Raw genomic sequence first — 17,676 nt, forward strand, 5'->3', positions numbered from 1 at the left:
GAAACAGAACAAAGAAAGTTGTGAATCAAGGCACCTTGCAGATACATTGCTGGAAACATTTGGTAGGCAAGTTAGAACAGAGCTATGTTCTAACTGCTATGGCTCTCGGGTGCTATCTGACATCCTTAGCCTTTTGGTTGATGGGAGCTTGGCATCAGTTTGTTCATTCCAAAGGATTTACCTACTGGTCAGAGGAGGGCAATAAATGGCTATTGTGAAGGCTGAAAATGGCCAGTCACCAAAGTCTTAATCAGTTCATTGCAGAAGGGTCAGTGGGGGATGCAGCTTCTGTCAGAGAACTGTCATTCACATACACAATAATAAATAATGTCAAAGATTAAATAAGTAAGGTTGAGAGATACAGAGGAAGACACACACAACATGTAGGGAGAAGAGGGGGGAAAGGGAGGGAGAAGGGAAACAGAGAAGAGAGAAAATAATCCCTATGGAAGTTAATGCAGAAACCCACAGAGTGGTCAAAGAGCCAAAAATAAACAATAGTGGAGTGCAGAGTCCTACACAGGATGGCTGTGTCACACCCACCAAGGCTCAGGGAACATCACAAAGAGAAAGAGGGGACAAATGAGCCAGAAGTTGGAAAGACGTGCAGCAAATAAGTCAGCCATCACACTCATGAACTCAACTGCTGCTGTGGTTATCTGCATAAGACCTGTACAAGACTGGGCCAGCCGACATTTCATCATGGATGGGGAGGGGTCCTCCCTAAGAAATTATCTGCAGTTATTGGCTGAGGAGATAGAATGCCATCTCGTCTTCTTCTTCTTCTTCTTCTTCTTCTTCTTCTTCTTCTTCTTCTTCTTCTTCTTCTTCTTCTTCTTCTTCTTCTTTTTCTTCTTCTTCTTTGTTTTGTTTGTTTGTTTGCTTGCTTGCTTGCTTTTCTAGATAGTGTTTCTCTGTGCAACAGTCCTGGCTTTCCTGAAACTTGTTTTGTAGACCAGGCTGGTCTTGAACTCACTGAGTTCTGCTTTGTCTTTGCCTCCCAAGTGCTGCAATTAAAGGCATGTGCCATCCGCTGCCAGGCTAGGATGTCATTTTTTTTTTATCATGGTATAAGCCTGATAAGGTGCTTTGCTGCAGTCAAATCCTCTCTCCCACACTCATGAAAGAAACACTAATTAACGTCTCAATGAGTGCCAGAAAGGAGAAGAAGTTTCAGCAATAGAAGGAGGGGGTGAAAGAGAGGGGAGCTGGGGTGAAATGACTAAAATTTACTACATGCATGTGTAGTATTATGTTGTATACACATACAATACTGTCAAAGAACTACAAGGGAAGGGGGGGAGACTCTAACCCATGAGGAGTCAAGATCATGGGTAGCATATGCCTATAAGCACAGCACTCAGAAGGCTGAAGCAAAAAGATTATGGGTTTGAGGTTACATTACATAGAACCCCTAACTCAGAAAGAGAGAGGTGTTGAGGTACCATCTCTGCAAGAAGTTAATGGAAAGTGGAGTTCTTGAGTAAAACCTTGACTTGAAGACTACAGGTATCTGGGGATGAGCCCAGACAAGCCAAATCAAGCAGATGGAATGGGGGTTAAGAGTGTCAGTATCTTGCTCTTTCCCATTTCCTGTCCTGTCCTGGCATTCTTGTTCTTTTCTGTTCCTCTAGAGCAGAACCTGCTCGGCCTCTTCCTTCCCAGAACAGTCGACCCCAGAAGAAGGAAGGACGATTCAACGTGTTCAATCAAATCTTCTGCAAGAACAAGAAAGAAGAGCAGAAAGCCCATCAGAAAGACCACAGCAGGGACAGACACAAGGAGGATAACACCTCGGAAGTCAATGACATCATCACCACCTTTGATAACGTCGTGGATACCAACTGCCAGGATCAGCCTGGTGAACAGGTGGCTATGGTTGTCTTTAAGAAGAGGACCTCAGAAAATTCAAAGTACCTCTTGCCAGAAAGGAAGCCCCTGGCCCGGAAGGGGCTTCCACCAATCAGAACACAGAGTCTCCCACCCATCACCCTGGGCAATAACTTCCTGACAGCCTCCCATGGAGCTACTTCCCATGCTGGCCTGAGCTCTTGTCCTCAGCATACTACCCAACGTTCTCAGAAAAGTCGAAGTGAACAGGACCTATTAAATAATAGGACTGGATGCCAGATGTCACTAGATAATCCCTGGAAGGGTGATACTAATCAAATGTTCTCCTGCAAGGCTTGGACCGTGTCTTCTTCTGATAAATTACTAGACAGGCTATTTGTTGGCCAGTCTGGTCACCAGGAGCTCTCTGGGCCACCTCATCTTCCTCATCTACATAATCCCTCATCAGGTAATGGCTTTACTTTCTTCTCCTTCCCAAAGGCCTCCCTCCCTCACACAGGGAGTGTCTCTTGTAGTTAAGCTAGTAACTGCCAAGTGAGTAGCCTGTGGGCAAAGGCAATAAAATGTAAACACAGCCACTTTTTTTTTTTTTTTTTTTTTTTGGTTTTTCGAGACAGGGTTTCTCTGTGTAGCTTTGGAGCCCATCCTGGCACTCATTCTGGAGACCAGGCTGGCCTCAAACTCACAGAGATCCGCCTGCCTCTGACTCCAGAGTGCTGGGATTAAAGGCATGCGCCACCGGCTCACAGCCACTTTTTATTTTGTCCTCGACAAATATTTTATCCTTAACAAAATAAAAAGTCTAAAGATCTCTGGGAAGTGAAAACTTTCAGCTGTTCCCTGAGAGTGCTGAAGTAAAAGAGTATTATAAAAAAAGGGGGGGAGGGGAATGGGTATTGCTATTTCCTCTAAAAGGTTCTTTACTGGAGTTGTGTGGCACACTTATTCCCATGATGCTAATTTTCCTGTGCAGTTAGTTGTGTGTTTCAACTCATGGTCTTCCCCACCAACACGTTTGGTGAGGAAAATGACAATACCTTATTTGGACCTGTGTAGAAAGGTGACATATTTGCACATTAATGGTTTGTTATCTCCTCCCACACCCAAAGGCTTGCATGGTTCTTCGCCCCCCCCCCTTTCCTCATTCAGAGCTACCATTGTCATTCAATTTTTTTTCCTATGCTTCTTCACGTTTGTGCATAGCTAAACATTCTACACGTTTGTGCATAGCTCTGCACTTACAAACATGAAATCTCTTTTGTCTTCTCTGCATCCCTGCCCCTGACAGCTTCCAGGAGTCTCAGCTTTTATTTATTGATGTTTTGCTCTCAAACTCAAATAACCTTGTCCTGAGCTTTAAAAATAATTGCTACAAATAGACATCAACTCTGTACATATCCCCTTGTAATAATTATCATACTAAAGAACTTAAATTTTGGCGGAGGATATTGGCTCACACCTTTAATCCCTCAGGAGACAGAGGTGGGTAGATCCCTCTGAGTACATCAAGGCCAGCCTGTCCTACATAGAGAGCTCCTGGCCATCCAAACCTACATAGTGAAGCCCTTTTTCAAAAGAATAATTGTTAAAAAAACTTCCATTTTATATGCATATAAATATTACATATTAAAAGATATTAATATATTTATGTTATTATTATGCTCATTATAAATAAAGTATCACATCATGCTAAGCAATTTATTTTTCTGTTTGCTTTTTGAGAAGGTTAGCATTGAACTTACTTTGTAGCTAAAGATAACCTTGACTCCTAATTTTCTGCCTTCACCCCTCAGATGCCGGAGTATAAGTTTATGCCATCTTGCCCAGCTCTTATTTTTACTTAAAAAAAAAACAAAAAACAAAAAACTCATAGGGGATTGTGAGTTCCTCTGAGGCTGTGAAACAACTCTGCTCACTCAAATAGGGCCTTGGTTTGCTTTTAGATGAATCAATTGCCAATACTAAAACCTGACATTTTATATACATATCTAAAGAAAGATGCTAAATTTCTCTTGGGAAATGGAAGCCAACATTCTCATGTGGCAATAACTGATTAGTTGTGAGTAATTATGGTACTCTGGGGTGCCACTGTTTCCAGGATAATTCAGAATTATTTACATCACTACTCCCTATCAATATATTTCAGGTATTTTTTTCCTTCTAGTAAGTTAAGGGAGAAATTATATATTTATTTAACCCATATTTCTGTCTATGTTTGAAAAAAGAAAAACTAAGATTTTTTTTAAGTACAGAAGGGTCATGTTTCTGTTTGAATGTGATATTTTTCTTACTGTTTTTGAACTTGTCAAGAGTCAGTTTTGGATGTCATCCTCAAGAACATCATCCACCTGTATGAGGCAGGCTCTCTCATTGACCCAGGTTTACCAATCAAGTAGACTGGTTGGCCAGTGAGCCCCCGAGGCCTTCTCCTGACTCTGCCTTCTTAATGCTGGGATCTCAGGACTATGTCAGTACACCTAGCAGCTCTTCGTGGATTCTGGGAAACACAAACCCTTATGATTGAAGGGTACTTTATCAACTGGGTCACCTTTGTAGTGGTTTGAATAGGAATGGCCCCATAGATTCATGTGTTTGAATTCCTGGTCACCAGGCAATAGCACCATTAGGAGATGTGGCCTTGTTGGAGGAAGTGTGTCACTGGGGTGGGCTTTGGGGTTTTAGATGTTCACGTCAGATCCAGTGTCACGCTCTCTTCCTGTTGCCTTTGGATCCAGTTGTAGAACTCTCAGCTCCTTCTCCATCACCATGTCTTCCTGCTATAACAATAATGGACTAAACTTCTGAATTGTAAGCCAGCCCCAATTAAATGTCTTCTTTCATAGAGTTGCTGAGGTCATGGTGTCTCTTCACAGTAATAAAACCCTAAGACACCCCTCCAGCCCTGACCATCCTATCTTATATGTAGCACACTGGGCACTCCTCCGTCACTGACATATGCTTGATGCATAAAGCTTTTAAAGAAGAATGTGGCTCTCGTCATGGACATAAATATGCATTTATGTGTTTCTACACAGGACAACTATGGATGTTCACATAAAAGCTATTTGCTGATATCTGAGGTGAACCACTTAAGATTTTGCTTACTCCACAGAGCACTGAAATCTTTGGCTAGTGGCATGAATGTTTTTACACTGTTGCTGTCAAAGGGTAACAAGAGAACACACTGTTCTACCACCTTTGACAATTTGGTGGCCACTGAAGCTATAGTCAAGTCTTCCTTTTGGAGTTGACCTGGCCAAGCTATGCTTCCTTTAGAGAACCCTTTGAAAGGTTGGAGGTCTTGTTCTTTTTCTGTCTATTTCATATAAGTGATTAGGTTCAGTAATATAAGTGCTGGGTTCAGCTACCTATAACAAAAAGTCAAAGTTGCAGTTGGTTTGGTTGGTTGCTGGTTCAACAGCATAGGGGTTAATGCACTTACAGCTGCACAGTCCTCTAATAGCAGCACTCAGGAGACTGAGGCAGGAATATTTATTCTAAGTTCAAGGTATGGTGAGACCCTGTCTCAAAAAGAGGGATGTGGTATTTCACTTGTTATCCAAACAGGCATACTACCCTCTTCAAAATTTACCAAATTGTTGAAATTGGTGTTTGCAAAAGAGAAAAAGTTGACTAGCAACAGGGCCAAAAAAAGATGCAGGGACCCAAATCTCAGATCACCTCCCCAGGACCAGGTTTGAGACTATTTATGGGCTATAGATGCTGATGGGCTAGGGCATAGGGGAAAGATAATCGGAGGTGAGGTGACATCATCCAAGTTCACAGCTCTTCAAAGACTCATGTTCAGTATGGCATTTTGAGCATGATCTGAGGGTGGAATTTTGCTTCTTACCTCAAAGGGTCCCTACCAGACATCTGCATGAGCCCAAGTGAATAGTTGGTAATTTCTATAAAATCACCTCAAGTCTGTGAAAAATAGTCTAAACAACTGTTAGCCATCATGACCTAAACATCAAAAATGTTATCTAAATCATACAAGGGAGACTATAAAGCACTGCTCATCTATAACCCCCAAAATTGGTGGGTTTTGTTTTCATTTGTTCTTGAGACATAGTCTCTTTCTGGAACCCTGGAATTTCCTATGTAAGCGGGGCATGCCTTGAACTCATAGCAATCCTCCTGCCTCAGCCTCTCAAGTCTTAGGATTAGATGCATGAGTCACCATGCCCAAAACAATATCGTTTTTTTTTTAAAGTCAATTAAAGTCAAATAAGTAGTTGGGTATGATGACACATGCTTTGAGCACTGGAGAGGTGGGTCAAAGCAGAAGACATGGGAGTTTGGTGCCAGCCAGCCTCTGCTACATAGTGAGTTTAAGGTCATCTTCAGCCAGTCTCTAAATACAACTGGAGGTAGGGGAAGCATGGAAGCTTTGTGTGAGACACAAAGTACAGAGAGTTGGGTAGTGTAACTAAGCTAAGGCCAGCTGTGTTCATCAGGTGGTGGTGATGATCTAAACTAGGATGCTGCTCTCCCACAGAGTGTCAGAGACATCAATCTTGTTACTTTTGAGAATGGCTTTTGAGTCCTTGAAAAGTGAGGTTTGGGCTTCCAAAGACATAAACTTAGAATGCTAAGGCCTCCTTTAATAAACTCCCAGCCAAAAGAACGTGGCCCATCTATCAAGAACTCCATTTTACTCTCACATACAGTAGGTCTGAAGTAGGCCAAACTTTGGTGGTTTTGTTATCACCAGAGATACAGCTTCCTTCCATCTGCATGCCCCTCAGCCTAATCCCTAGCTCCCTCTCTCCAGGTCACTTCACAGCCCAAGGCTGATACAGCAGGAGGAGGGAAGGGATGGAAGGAGGCCTCCCAGCTCAATCGGCTCCCACTCAGAAGTTCTCTGCCACAAGGCTCACACTCCTGCTTGCATCTCACTGGCCAGCTGAGTCACATACTTACACCTATCTATAGAGAGGATTGGAAACTATAGTCTTTACATCTGGGTGCTGTCTTCTGACCTCCAAATCTGATCTCTGTTTCTAAGGGAGAAGAGAGTAGATATTGGGAAGGAAACTAGTGGATTCTGCCTGGCATATCATCCAAAACATCTCCATCATTTAAACAAAATAACATTAAATACAATTGCTTTGAGATTTGGTCAGGCCCCCAAGAAGTAACCAGTTAAGTCCTCAAGTGACAGAACAATGAAATGGAGAAGTGAGTGCATGTGTATGTGTATGTGAGTGTGTATGTATGAGTGTGAAAGTGTGTATAAGTGTGTGGTGTTAGTTATTTTGAGAGTGTGTAGGCCTGGGGCCTATATTAATTATAAATGCTGTATTAATTATAAATGATTGGCCAATAGCTCGGGCTTATTACTAACTGGCTGTTACATTTTAAGTTAACCCATATTCTTTATTTATGCTCTGCCATATGGTGGTACCTTTGTTAGCATGGCACGCTCATCTCCGGTTCCCTCTGCATCTGGCTGGCAGCTCCAGATTCTGCCCTTCCTCATCCCATCATTCTCAGTTTGACTTTCCTTAACTTTATCCTGTTTAGCTATTGGCCAGTCAGCTTGTTTATTAAATCGATCATAGCGACATATATTCACAAAGTATACAGAAAGACTATTCCACAGAACACATACACTCACACACACATATACACTCACACACGTACCCTCACACATTCTCACATACACACACACATGCTCACACTCACACAGACTCACATACTCACACACTCATATACTCACACACTCATACTCTCACAACTACTCATACACATACTCACACAGCCTGTCACACTGACACATATGGAAACAGATTGAGTTGGTATGGACAAAGTAATACAGTAACTAGCAGATGCTACTAGTCAGATATGTTTTGCTGTTGGTATTGGTATTGCTTTGGTTTGATTTGGTTGTTTTTCTTCGTTTGGTTTGGTTTGGGGGATTGTTCATTTGCTTTTTGTTTTTTGAGACAAGGTCCCACTCTGAAGCTCAGCATGACCTTGAACTCACAGTAATCCTCCTGCCTTACCTCCCAAGTGTTAGATTATAGGAGTAAGATTGTACCTGGTCTCCAGCTTGTTTATAGATGTTGGTTAGTTCCTGTGCTAAACAATACACACTAGAAACAAGCTACTAATGACCTGTATTTTAAAAATAATGAGTTTATGCCAGGTGTGGTGGCATGCCTGGAGTATAGTCACAGCTACTCAGGAAGCTGAGGCTTCTTATTAATATAGCATAGGCTAAATGATGAGACTGAAGGAAGGAGGGAAGGAAGGAAGGAAGGAAGGAGGGAGGGAGGGAGGGAGGGAGAGAGGAAGGAAGGAAGGAAGGAAGGAAGGAAAGAAAGAAAGAAAGAAAGAAAGAAAGAAAGAAAGAAAGAAAGAAAGAAAGAAAGAAAGAAAGAAGGAAGGCAGGCAATCTGGGTCTGGTAGCTCATGCCTGCAATCCCAACACTTTGTAGGAGACATGAGGATCAGGAGTTCATCATCATCCTTGGCTACATAGCAAATCAAAGGCTGGCCTTGGTAAGAGAGACCCTGTCTCAGCAACCCCTCTGCCCCCCCCAAAAAAAAAACAAGAAGAAAGGAAAGGGAGGCAGGAGAAGTGTGTCAAGTGCATGTCTTGCTCCTATTCCACCCCGTTGCTCAGGGCTGTGCTTCCCAGGCTCCTTGCCTGCTGACTTCAAGGTAGTATCATCCAGTAGGAGGTACTGAGAGAAGATAAGGAGAAGGAGAAGAGTAGGAACCCAATGGTTCTCCATGGCAACCATGCCTCCTGCATCATCCCCTTCAACTCTCTCCACAGAAGTGGCTCAGTGCTGTGACTCCCACTCAGTTTCTGGGCCATGGTAACATGGTAGCTTCATCTCCTCCTATTACCCTCCAGCAATGGCCAGAACAATTTCTTAATCTAGGACTTGTGTTTGGTTCCCCAGCTTTTTCTATGACTATAACAAACATCTGTATGAAATTTCCTCTCTTTGAAAGGCCTAGAGGCCTTTAACAAAGCAAGAAATGCCTTTCTGTACTATGGTGTCAGAGGACCATCAAGACATGGGGGTTGTGACATGTTCATGTCATAAAGTCCTTTCTTGACATAATTCACATCACCTAGAAAAAGTTAAATGACTTGCTCAATGATCTTCCAATCAATTGTTGATATATTCAGAACTTTAGCCCACCACTCCTATACAAGAATATCCTAGTATGGACACTGAATTTATTGATATGCTTACAAATTCTTTATAATAATTTTCTTTATCAATTATGCTGGCCCCAAATGAACAGGCTTCCCTATCTTCTGAACTTTATTTTTGTGGATATCTTAACACCATTTGATACGTTGTTTTTAGAACTACTGCGTTTTTTGCCTTAAACTCAAGTGACATGGGCCAGTGAGGTGGCTGAAAAGGTACAGGAGCTTAGTGACTCAAGTTTAATCCCTGGAAGCCACAAGGTAGGAGAGAATTTACTCCCACAGGTTTTCCCCTGATGTCTACACACAAGCCATGGCTCAAGTACACATAGATAGACAGACACACAGATATATAGATAGATAATAGATAGATAGATAGATAGATAGATAGATAGACAGATAGGTCAAAAGGTAATAAGTAGATAGACAGACAGACAGATAATAGGTAGGTAGGTAGGTAGATAGTTAGATGATAGATAATAGGTAAATAATAGATAGGTAGGTAGATATATATAGATAGATGCATACATGCATAAATGTAATTAATTTTTGCTTCAAAATCAAAAGGATTCACTGAAGTGGTTGAAGTTGTTATTTTGGGCAGGTTGAAATTTCATGAAACTTCCAGGTTCTTATGGCAAACCTTGCTGTGGTGAAGCACTTGGATAGTTCTGTAGCACTGACTTTCGTTGAATGGTCCCTTTAGCTTAGGATCTCCCTTCTCTCTTGCTCAGTTCAGCAACACTAATAGGAGCTAATGGTGCAGCTGTCTGAGTTCCTGGCGTCTGCTCTCCTGTGCTTGCTCAGCAACCCCAAATATGCAGCTTTAGCAAGGATTGCTGGGTGTTTATTGAGACCCATCAGTGGGCGGCATGAGTGATGAGGAAGAACACTCAGCCTAATGAGTTGGAATTTGGAGTGCCTCAGCTTAATTCATTGCCAGCAGCGTGCAGAGAAAATGGAACAGAAAGGTCTGTGGTGTTTTCTGCTAGCCTGTTATTTACAGGACATCCCAAGAAAAGAAAGAGCTCACTTCCTTGTTTCCCTCAAGAAAGAGCTTTCCCCAGAACTTTCTAGATTATCCCAGCAACAACGCACTCTTCAGGCTAGGTAGGTCAGCACCAGTGACCCCTGCACTTAAACCCAACAGCAGCTTTTTCAGGACAAAAGCCAAACTCCTAACCTGGGTAAGCACAGACCTCAGAGTGAGGACTAGCCTGCTTTCCACTCCCAGCATACCTCCCATTTTAAAGCCCCAACACACACGCACCCTCAGCAGTCCCTGACTAGCTCTCAGTTCCTTGAAAACCTGCCACCTTCCAACTGTGTGACGTCTCTGCCCATATTATTTTAGCTTCTATCTACTTTGTCGACTGATTCGTACAGTATTTTAAGAGCCCGCTTAAGCTGGGTACAGTGGCACACACCTGTAATTCCAGCACTGAATTTAGTTGGAGGCCAGCCTAGGCTACACAGGAGACCCTTTCTCAGGGCTTAGGTCAAAACACATCTTCTCTTCAAAGGTCACAGTGACACCTATAAATAGTGGCTCCTCCTTATTGAGCACTTTCCATCAGTGATACTGGAAGAGAGACTTTTGTTCCCCTTTCCCACTTTCTAGACAAAGTGCTTGAGACTCTCAGAAGTTAGCTCACCTGCCTAAGTTCTCAGAGCTGGATAGGAAGGGACAGACATACAGTGAGGCCTACAGGATTCAAGAACATCTTTCATAGGGCTTAGGGCTAAAATGTCCTCTGAAACATTGTGCACAGACACAAGAGTGGCTAATGCAAGCTCCCTCTTTTCCACTGAGGTGAGCTGACATAAAATGTCACACAGCACTTCCTCCTGAGGGACATCAGGATCCTGTGTAAACACAGACTAGGTCCGGAATAAGTGAGCTCTAAACAAAACAGGTAGTTACTAACCTTATTATTTATTGTCCCCCAGGGGGTGTGCACCCTGAAGGTTCCTGAGATACCAATAAGAGAGCTTTTGTCAATGCACAGATCCATCCTGACCCTCAGAACAGAGCAGAGGGCCAGCATGGAACCTTCCAGATCACTGTCCATTCTCCCATTCAAACAATGTTTCTGTGATGCCTAGGGAGACCGGAGAATGTGAGTTTTAAGGTCAGATATAGCTTGTGTGGAGCCTGGGTTCTGTCTTTTCCTAGAATGTGACCTTGAACATATTTAGAATTCCTCCAAGCCTCAAGGTCCTTGTTTGCCAAATGAGGAAGATAATAGTTATCAAGACGAAATGAGACCATGCCTACAGCAGTTTGCCCAGTCCTGGCAACAGTGGCTGCTTAACTAACAGCATCCATAACTAGCTGTATGTACTCATGTCTTTCTTCTCAACTGTGACCCCACTGGGGACTTAAGATAATCCTACTCAAGAACATTTCCTCTCTAAATAATGGATCCTGGGGTTATTTTACTCTCAAGGTTAAAGGACTAATATAATGGCAAAGTGACAACCACAGAAACAAATCTTGGAGCAGTCTCTGTCATATGGCACTGCTTAGGGGACGGCCATGCTTAGCATCCCCTTGGAGTCTCTTAAGTAGGTGGGATCTTGGCTCATGCTCCCCTGCTCTAGTCTACAGATTGCTTTGTTCAAACGGAAGTCTTCAACTCAGTGAACTTTGCTGCAGTCAGATTCCTTATTAGACTACCAGGCAAAAGATAATTTTTTGTGTGAGCATGTGGTGGGGGGGAGGTTGGTTTTATTGTTGTTTGTTTTGTTTCTGCTAAAGTTGATTGAGTACTTTATATCCTGTAAGCCAGTGGTTCTCAACCTTGCTGATGCTGAGACCCTTTAAGACAGTTCCTCATGTCGTGGTGACCCCCAACCATAAAATTATTTTCTTGCTACTTCATAACTGTAGTTTTGTTACTATTATAAATCATAATTTAAAATATCTGATATGCAGGATGTTGACCCCCATAAAGGGTCATTTGACCATCCCCCTCCTTAGGGGGTCACAACTCAGGTTGAGAACCACCACTGTAAGCTAAAAACTGACCAGGTATTCTCCAATTCAGTCTCAGGACAATTGGAAAGACAAATAAAATTATTTTCATTACTTTATGGAAGTTGGGGCTTAGAGATGTTATGTCACTCGAGCAAGATCACCCAACGAGAGCATGGCGAAGCAGGAAAATAAACTAATCCTTCCTGGTGTCAAATTCTTATTCACCATTTTCCTCCATTAGTGCTTAAAATGGACTTCAGGAACTTTTTAATTGACATATGTTTTCACTTTTATTTTTTATAGTATGGGTGTTTTGCCTGTATGTATGTCTGTGTACCACATGTATGACTGATGTCCAAGGAGGCTCTTCCTGAAAAGGGTATTGCATCCCCTGGAACTGGAATTATAGCCAGTTGTGAGCCACACCATGCGGTGCTGGGAATTGAACCTGGGTCCTCTGGAGAACAGCCAGTGCTGTTAACAGCTGAGTCATCTCTCCAGCCCCTAACTGTTTTCTGTGTATGAGTGTATGCCTGCATGTATGTGCATCACACATGTACAATGCCCAGAATGACCCAAAGAAGGTTCTGGACCTGGAGTTACAAACAGTTGTGAACTGTCATGTGAGTATTAGGAACTGAACCCTCTTCCTTAGCAAGAGCTGCAGATACTCTTAAGGGCAAAGCATTCCCTCCAGCCACCCCACTCCCACCCCTTTAAAAGTAACGTTTACATTTCCTGGTGCTTTCAGATAGCTGGGAAATCCATCTCTTGAGATCAGCAATGTGCTGAATTTTTAACAAGTGGCCTTCAAAAGCCAGAGCTTGTTAATTTCTGTAGTGGAAATATTGCCACTTGATGGCCACAGACAAAGCACCAGGGTGTCCTTAAAAGCTTTCGAAAGTGCCAATAGTGTAACCATTTGCTCTGAAAAATAGGTTCTCATGCACACATTGCTCCAGCACACCAAAGCCCAGCATCAAAATTAAAGCTAAGCCATTTCTTGGTCAGGCTTGGTGGCACATGCCTTTAATCCCAGCACTTGGGAAGGCAGAGGGGGGCGGATCTCTGGTAAATTTGAGGGACGCATGGTCTACATATTGGGTTCCAGAACAGTCAGAGCTACATAATAGAGACCCTGTATCCAAAATAAATATGCAAGCAAGCAAACAAACAAATAAGATGCAAAAACAGACAAGCCATTTCCCAAGTGCATCAGCCAGTCTCCTCTGTAGGCCAGTCATTTTTAATTCTGACTGCACATTTGAGTCACTGGTGAAAATCTGATGCTCCACCTGCATAGATTCTGATTTTTAATCCACTTTGGGTGTTGTTTTAAACTAAATCTCAATCTTACCATTTTACTAATGAAGACTCGAGAGTCAGATCCTGGTGTGAAAACTTGCTGCTCAGAGGGGCTGAGGAGCAACCAGCTGGCCTTCCTCCTTAGCTGACATCCCAGAATAAAGAGCTTCTCTTCTTATGCCCCAAACGAAAAAGGTCACCAAACTCAGAGTCTCTCCCTCCTGCTTCCCACACATTTCTCTATTTTCCTGACTCCTTCTGGCTCTTTGTGACTACTTCCTGTCAACTAGTTGCTGGCTTCTCCTCTTGCCCCATGGTTGATGTTTATTTAATTAACGTTCACAGTGTGATCAGATATCCCGAAACAGGGTGTGGCCAAGACAGCAGTAACTTTAACCTAAGCTCAACTCATGGTCTGTGCAGCAGAGATTGAGAAACACTATTCTAGGAAAACGATACCCTAGTCATCACTCACACTCAGTAGAGATGCCAAGATAGGTGATAGCACTAATATACATGACTAGCATTTTCCCAACATTAAATTTTATAAGCTTAAATCTTTAGAGCCACTGACTGTGCTTGCTTATGACATTTTATTTAAATTAATTTTATTTAAATTTAATTTAAATTCAATTGAAAAATGACTTCTGGATGTGACCAGACCAGGGTGCTTTGTCACCAAGTTTCCTGACCTGAGTTCTAGCCCTGCGATGGTGGTGGAAAGAGTTTTACATGGTGGAAAGATTAGTTAGGTAACTCGTAGCTCAGTCTGAAGCAAAGTCAGAAGCTAAGCATAGTGGCTCATGCCTGTGATGCTAGTGTTCCAAAGGCTGAACTCTGCACTCACAGAAGTGTGCCACACACACTAATTTTTTTAAGTGAGTGGCATGTAATAGAGTGTGGCCATTATTATTGTCATTGTGTCTGTTACTTTATGGGATCTTCAGCAACTTTTATGACCCTCTTGTCCATTGGACTTCATAATTTGCTTTTGGTTAAGTTTCAAATGATTGATACAAATGTGTTTGTTCCCAGGACAAATTCTTCATCATCTCTCCCCAAACAGACCTAAATTCAGGGATCTCCCTTTCCCTCGGAACTGCCTTGCACCTTTGCCAGACCAAAAATGTAAGTACTTGCAACCCCACCCCACCCCCAGCTACCCCCACAAGCATTAACACGTCTAGACAAACTCTCAGCAGCATTTCATTTTATTTTTATTTTTCAAAAGAATGTCAGGTACCAATACTTGTGGACAGAGATATGAAATTAGTAATGCATTTCTCCCCTCAGGGAATTTTGTTTGAAATACAAACACAATAGTGGAAGTTTATTTAGCTATGTATTATTTAATGTCTTTAAATATGTACTTTAACCTGGAGATGTTGGGACATGGCTTTAATTCCAGCACTCAGGAGGATCAGAAGTTCAAGCCTAGTCTTGGATGTATAATGATGGAATGAATTTGAGGCTGGCTTGTGCTGCAAGTCTCAGAAAGGGGGAGGGGTCTGAATATGCTTGATTTCTTTGCTGTATGGGACCTAGAAATTATTTGCTTGCAGAGCAAACATTCCTAAGCAGAAAGGAAGTACCTGACTTGTTTGGCTTGGTTCTGTCTTGTTTGAGACACAGTCTCACTGTATAGCCCAACCTTGACTAGAATTCTCCTGCTTCAGCCTCCCAAATGTAGGATTACAAGTCTATTCCAGCATGTCTAGTTTCTTTGCTTTCTTTAGTTAGCTTTATTTATTTATAGTCACGATATTTTAGGTAAAACTCTCATAATGAAAAATACACTCTCTTAGACCAGAAATCTTCAAACAGAATGGGCCCAAATATCACCTGGTATTTAGTTTCTTTGTACACAAGCTTACCCTGTTTCTCACACACACACACACACACACACACACAAAAAAAAAAAAAAAAAAAAAAAAAAAAAAAGACCTCCACTTTCAACTGTGAGTTAGATCATTTCAGAACTGGCCTAACAATTCCAGACAAGTTCCTAAACCTTTGCCCTCTATAGCTGCAACAATAACATCAGCATGATGAGACTGTTAAAGGATTAAATCAGACAATGCACTTACATGCCTAAGACACTTAGCATATTTATTTACACTGAATAAGTAGGCAAGGTGCCTTTTCTTCCCTAGGCTAGAGTTTGAATGGGGCCAAACAAGAGTTCTAGGGCTCTAAGTCAAAACAGTGAGCTATGGGGTCATGGTACAATGTCAGCTTTTCAAAGTGAGGTAAACTCAGAGCTGATGCCACTAGTCCAAAGTCAGAGAGTTAGAAGTAGAAAACCAGGATTCCTTCTTGACAGACTGCTCCTCTGTGAAGTGAGGGTTCTGAATATTGTTGATTTTTCTCACTGTATCCAGCACTCACCCTTAATCAGCTCTCTTGGCCTTGAACATGGCCTGGTAAAACCAGAGAGGCTTTCACAATTAAATTCCAGAAAAGACCAAGATTTCTAATCAATTCTGCTGAATGCAGAAGAAATTGGACAAGCTGAACTCTTCTTCCTAAAAGAAACCTGAGAGTCTTTGGAGGTTTGCATGAAAGCAAATGCCTCCAGGCTTGTTCAGAGCTGTGTGCTCAGCTGCTCCAGCACAGAGAACTGAACTGCTCCGCCAGGCACGCACAGCCAGATCACGTGGGATCGGGGCTGTTGCAATCCTGTATCTGTGCATTTTTCAAATCCCTGACCTGATTAGATATGAACACACAGCTTTGCTCCTTAGTCCAGCTCCCACCAACACAGGTTCTCAGAATGCTTCCATTCCTTGAGAAATTACAGGGTTGTCTGGCACCATCCCATAGTCGCCTCTGGGAGAAGCAATCTCCAATGTTTCTCATTCTGCCCTGTCTTGAGCCCTTACCAGGTTTTAACCTGGGAAGAATGACAGACTCAGTGAGTTAGTTCTGAGTATATAAATTTTACTTCACACTTATGTCAAAGTAACACACACAAGCATAAGCAAACAATCCTAAGAACCATAGGCAATAGGCTCATAGCAGGGGGTACCTCTCCTGCAGCGACTGCAGGTTCCGGCTCAAGACTTCTGTTCCTCTGAATACAGTCTGTGGAGTCTCCTGAGGGCCTGAAGTCTTGGTATCCGGTTTCATAATGGGCAGCTCTGAGCTTGATGGACTGGTTGTTTCAGGTTAGCATAGGAGAGCTCCAGGACATAGAGTCATGGTACACTCTAACATTCCCAGTTCTGAGCTGGTCCCTTAAATAGCTTGCTAAATCTTGCTAATCACACTTTGCCACACACCACACATTCTCACTTTTATCTCTGGGTAGTGGGCCTATGCTCCCTTTCTTTTAATCTTTCTTCAGCAAGGCCTTTGCCTGCCTGGTTGTAAACTTCTGTCTTACTCTCCATCAAGCCAGGCCTTTGCCTGCCTGGTTACAGGCTCCTTACATACCCCCTGCTCTTTCTCTAACCCCAGTTCTATCTGGAGAACCCCTGAGAACAAATCGAGTGCTTCCAGCGATTCCAAGCCAGCGGGGACATGGCCCACCAGCTGAAGAGAGCAAGCGGTCTGCTAGTCCCACCCATGATGAAAACTAACTGTGGCCTCTCTATGGAAATCTACAAGACACTTATTTTTCAACTCTACCAGGGTGAGATTACTCTAGTTTATATGAACAAAGATTAATTTAATAAGTTGCATTCTACAAGCCATTCACAATTTTATAATTCAAGATTCCTTATTTCAAATAAATATACTTCTGAATATGAACTTAGGATCTTCAGGTGTGAGAACATCACCAAGTCTATGAGCTTCTGTGAGCCCCCTACACGCTGTAATTCAGAAACAAAATACATGTAGGAAGATTTCGTACATTTCATTTATGTTGGTGGCATGTTTGTTGTTTTGTCTGTGCTTTTTTTTTTTTTGCTGGTTAGATGATTTTATGTATTTTTAAGTGTATGCTTTGTTGAATAAAATACATATATAAATATATAAGAAAAGTAAACCCTTCGCTTTTTCTTCATATTTATTTCCATCCTACCTGGGCCCAAAAAACTTAATTAAAATTCAGTACCAAATTCCTATCATAGTCACAGTGAGTGGCTTTGAAACACACCATCTCTTGCAACATATTTTCTGATATTGTCAACTTTTGGCTAAAACCCAAGTCACTTGACAGCGTTTATGTCTCCTCTCTGCTATTTAATTATTTCCACCTTCTGTTGTTTTCAGCTATGTCTGACACTGCAATAATACGAGGGGTCATGGGAGCTAAAAGGGTGTGTGTGCTTCCTGTCGTGATAGAATTTCCTACCCACCCCTCAAATAGTCTACATGTTAAAAACTTTCTTGTTTCAGAATAATGCTGTTCTGC

The 17,676-nt window shown here is 42.3% G+C and overlaps 1 protein-coding gene across 1 annotated transcript in view; it reads left to right on the forward strand.

The window, feature by feature from the left end:
* Ankrd55 (ankyrin repeat domain 55) overlaps nt 1–17,219 on the forward strand; it is a 69,420-nt gene extending 52,201 nt beyond the window's left edge. The window contains exons 8-10 of the mRNA XM_035439139.1: nt 1,635–2,299; nt 14,352–14,444; nt 16,776–17,219. Coding sequence (XP_035295030.1) covers nt 1,635–2,299; nt 14,352–14,444; nt 16,776–16,897 — 880 coding nt within the window. The 3' untranslated portion in view covers nt 16,898–17,219. The remainder of the gene's footprint in view (nt 1–1,634; nt 2,300–14,351; nt 14,445–16,775) is intronic.
* The last annotated feature ends 457 nt before the right edge of the window (nt 17,220–17,676 follow it).

The sequence above is a fragment of the Cricetulus griseus genome, chromosome 2 (assembly GCF_003668045.3).
Source record: "Cricetulus griseus strain 17A/GY chromosome 2, alternate assembly CriGri-PICRH-1.0, whole genome shotgun sequence".
NCBI lineage: Eukaryota > Metazoa > Chordata > Mammalia > Rodentia > Cricetidae > Cricetulus > Cricetulus griseus.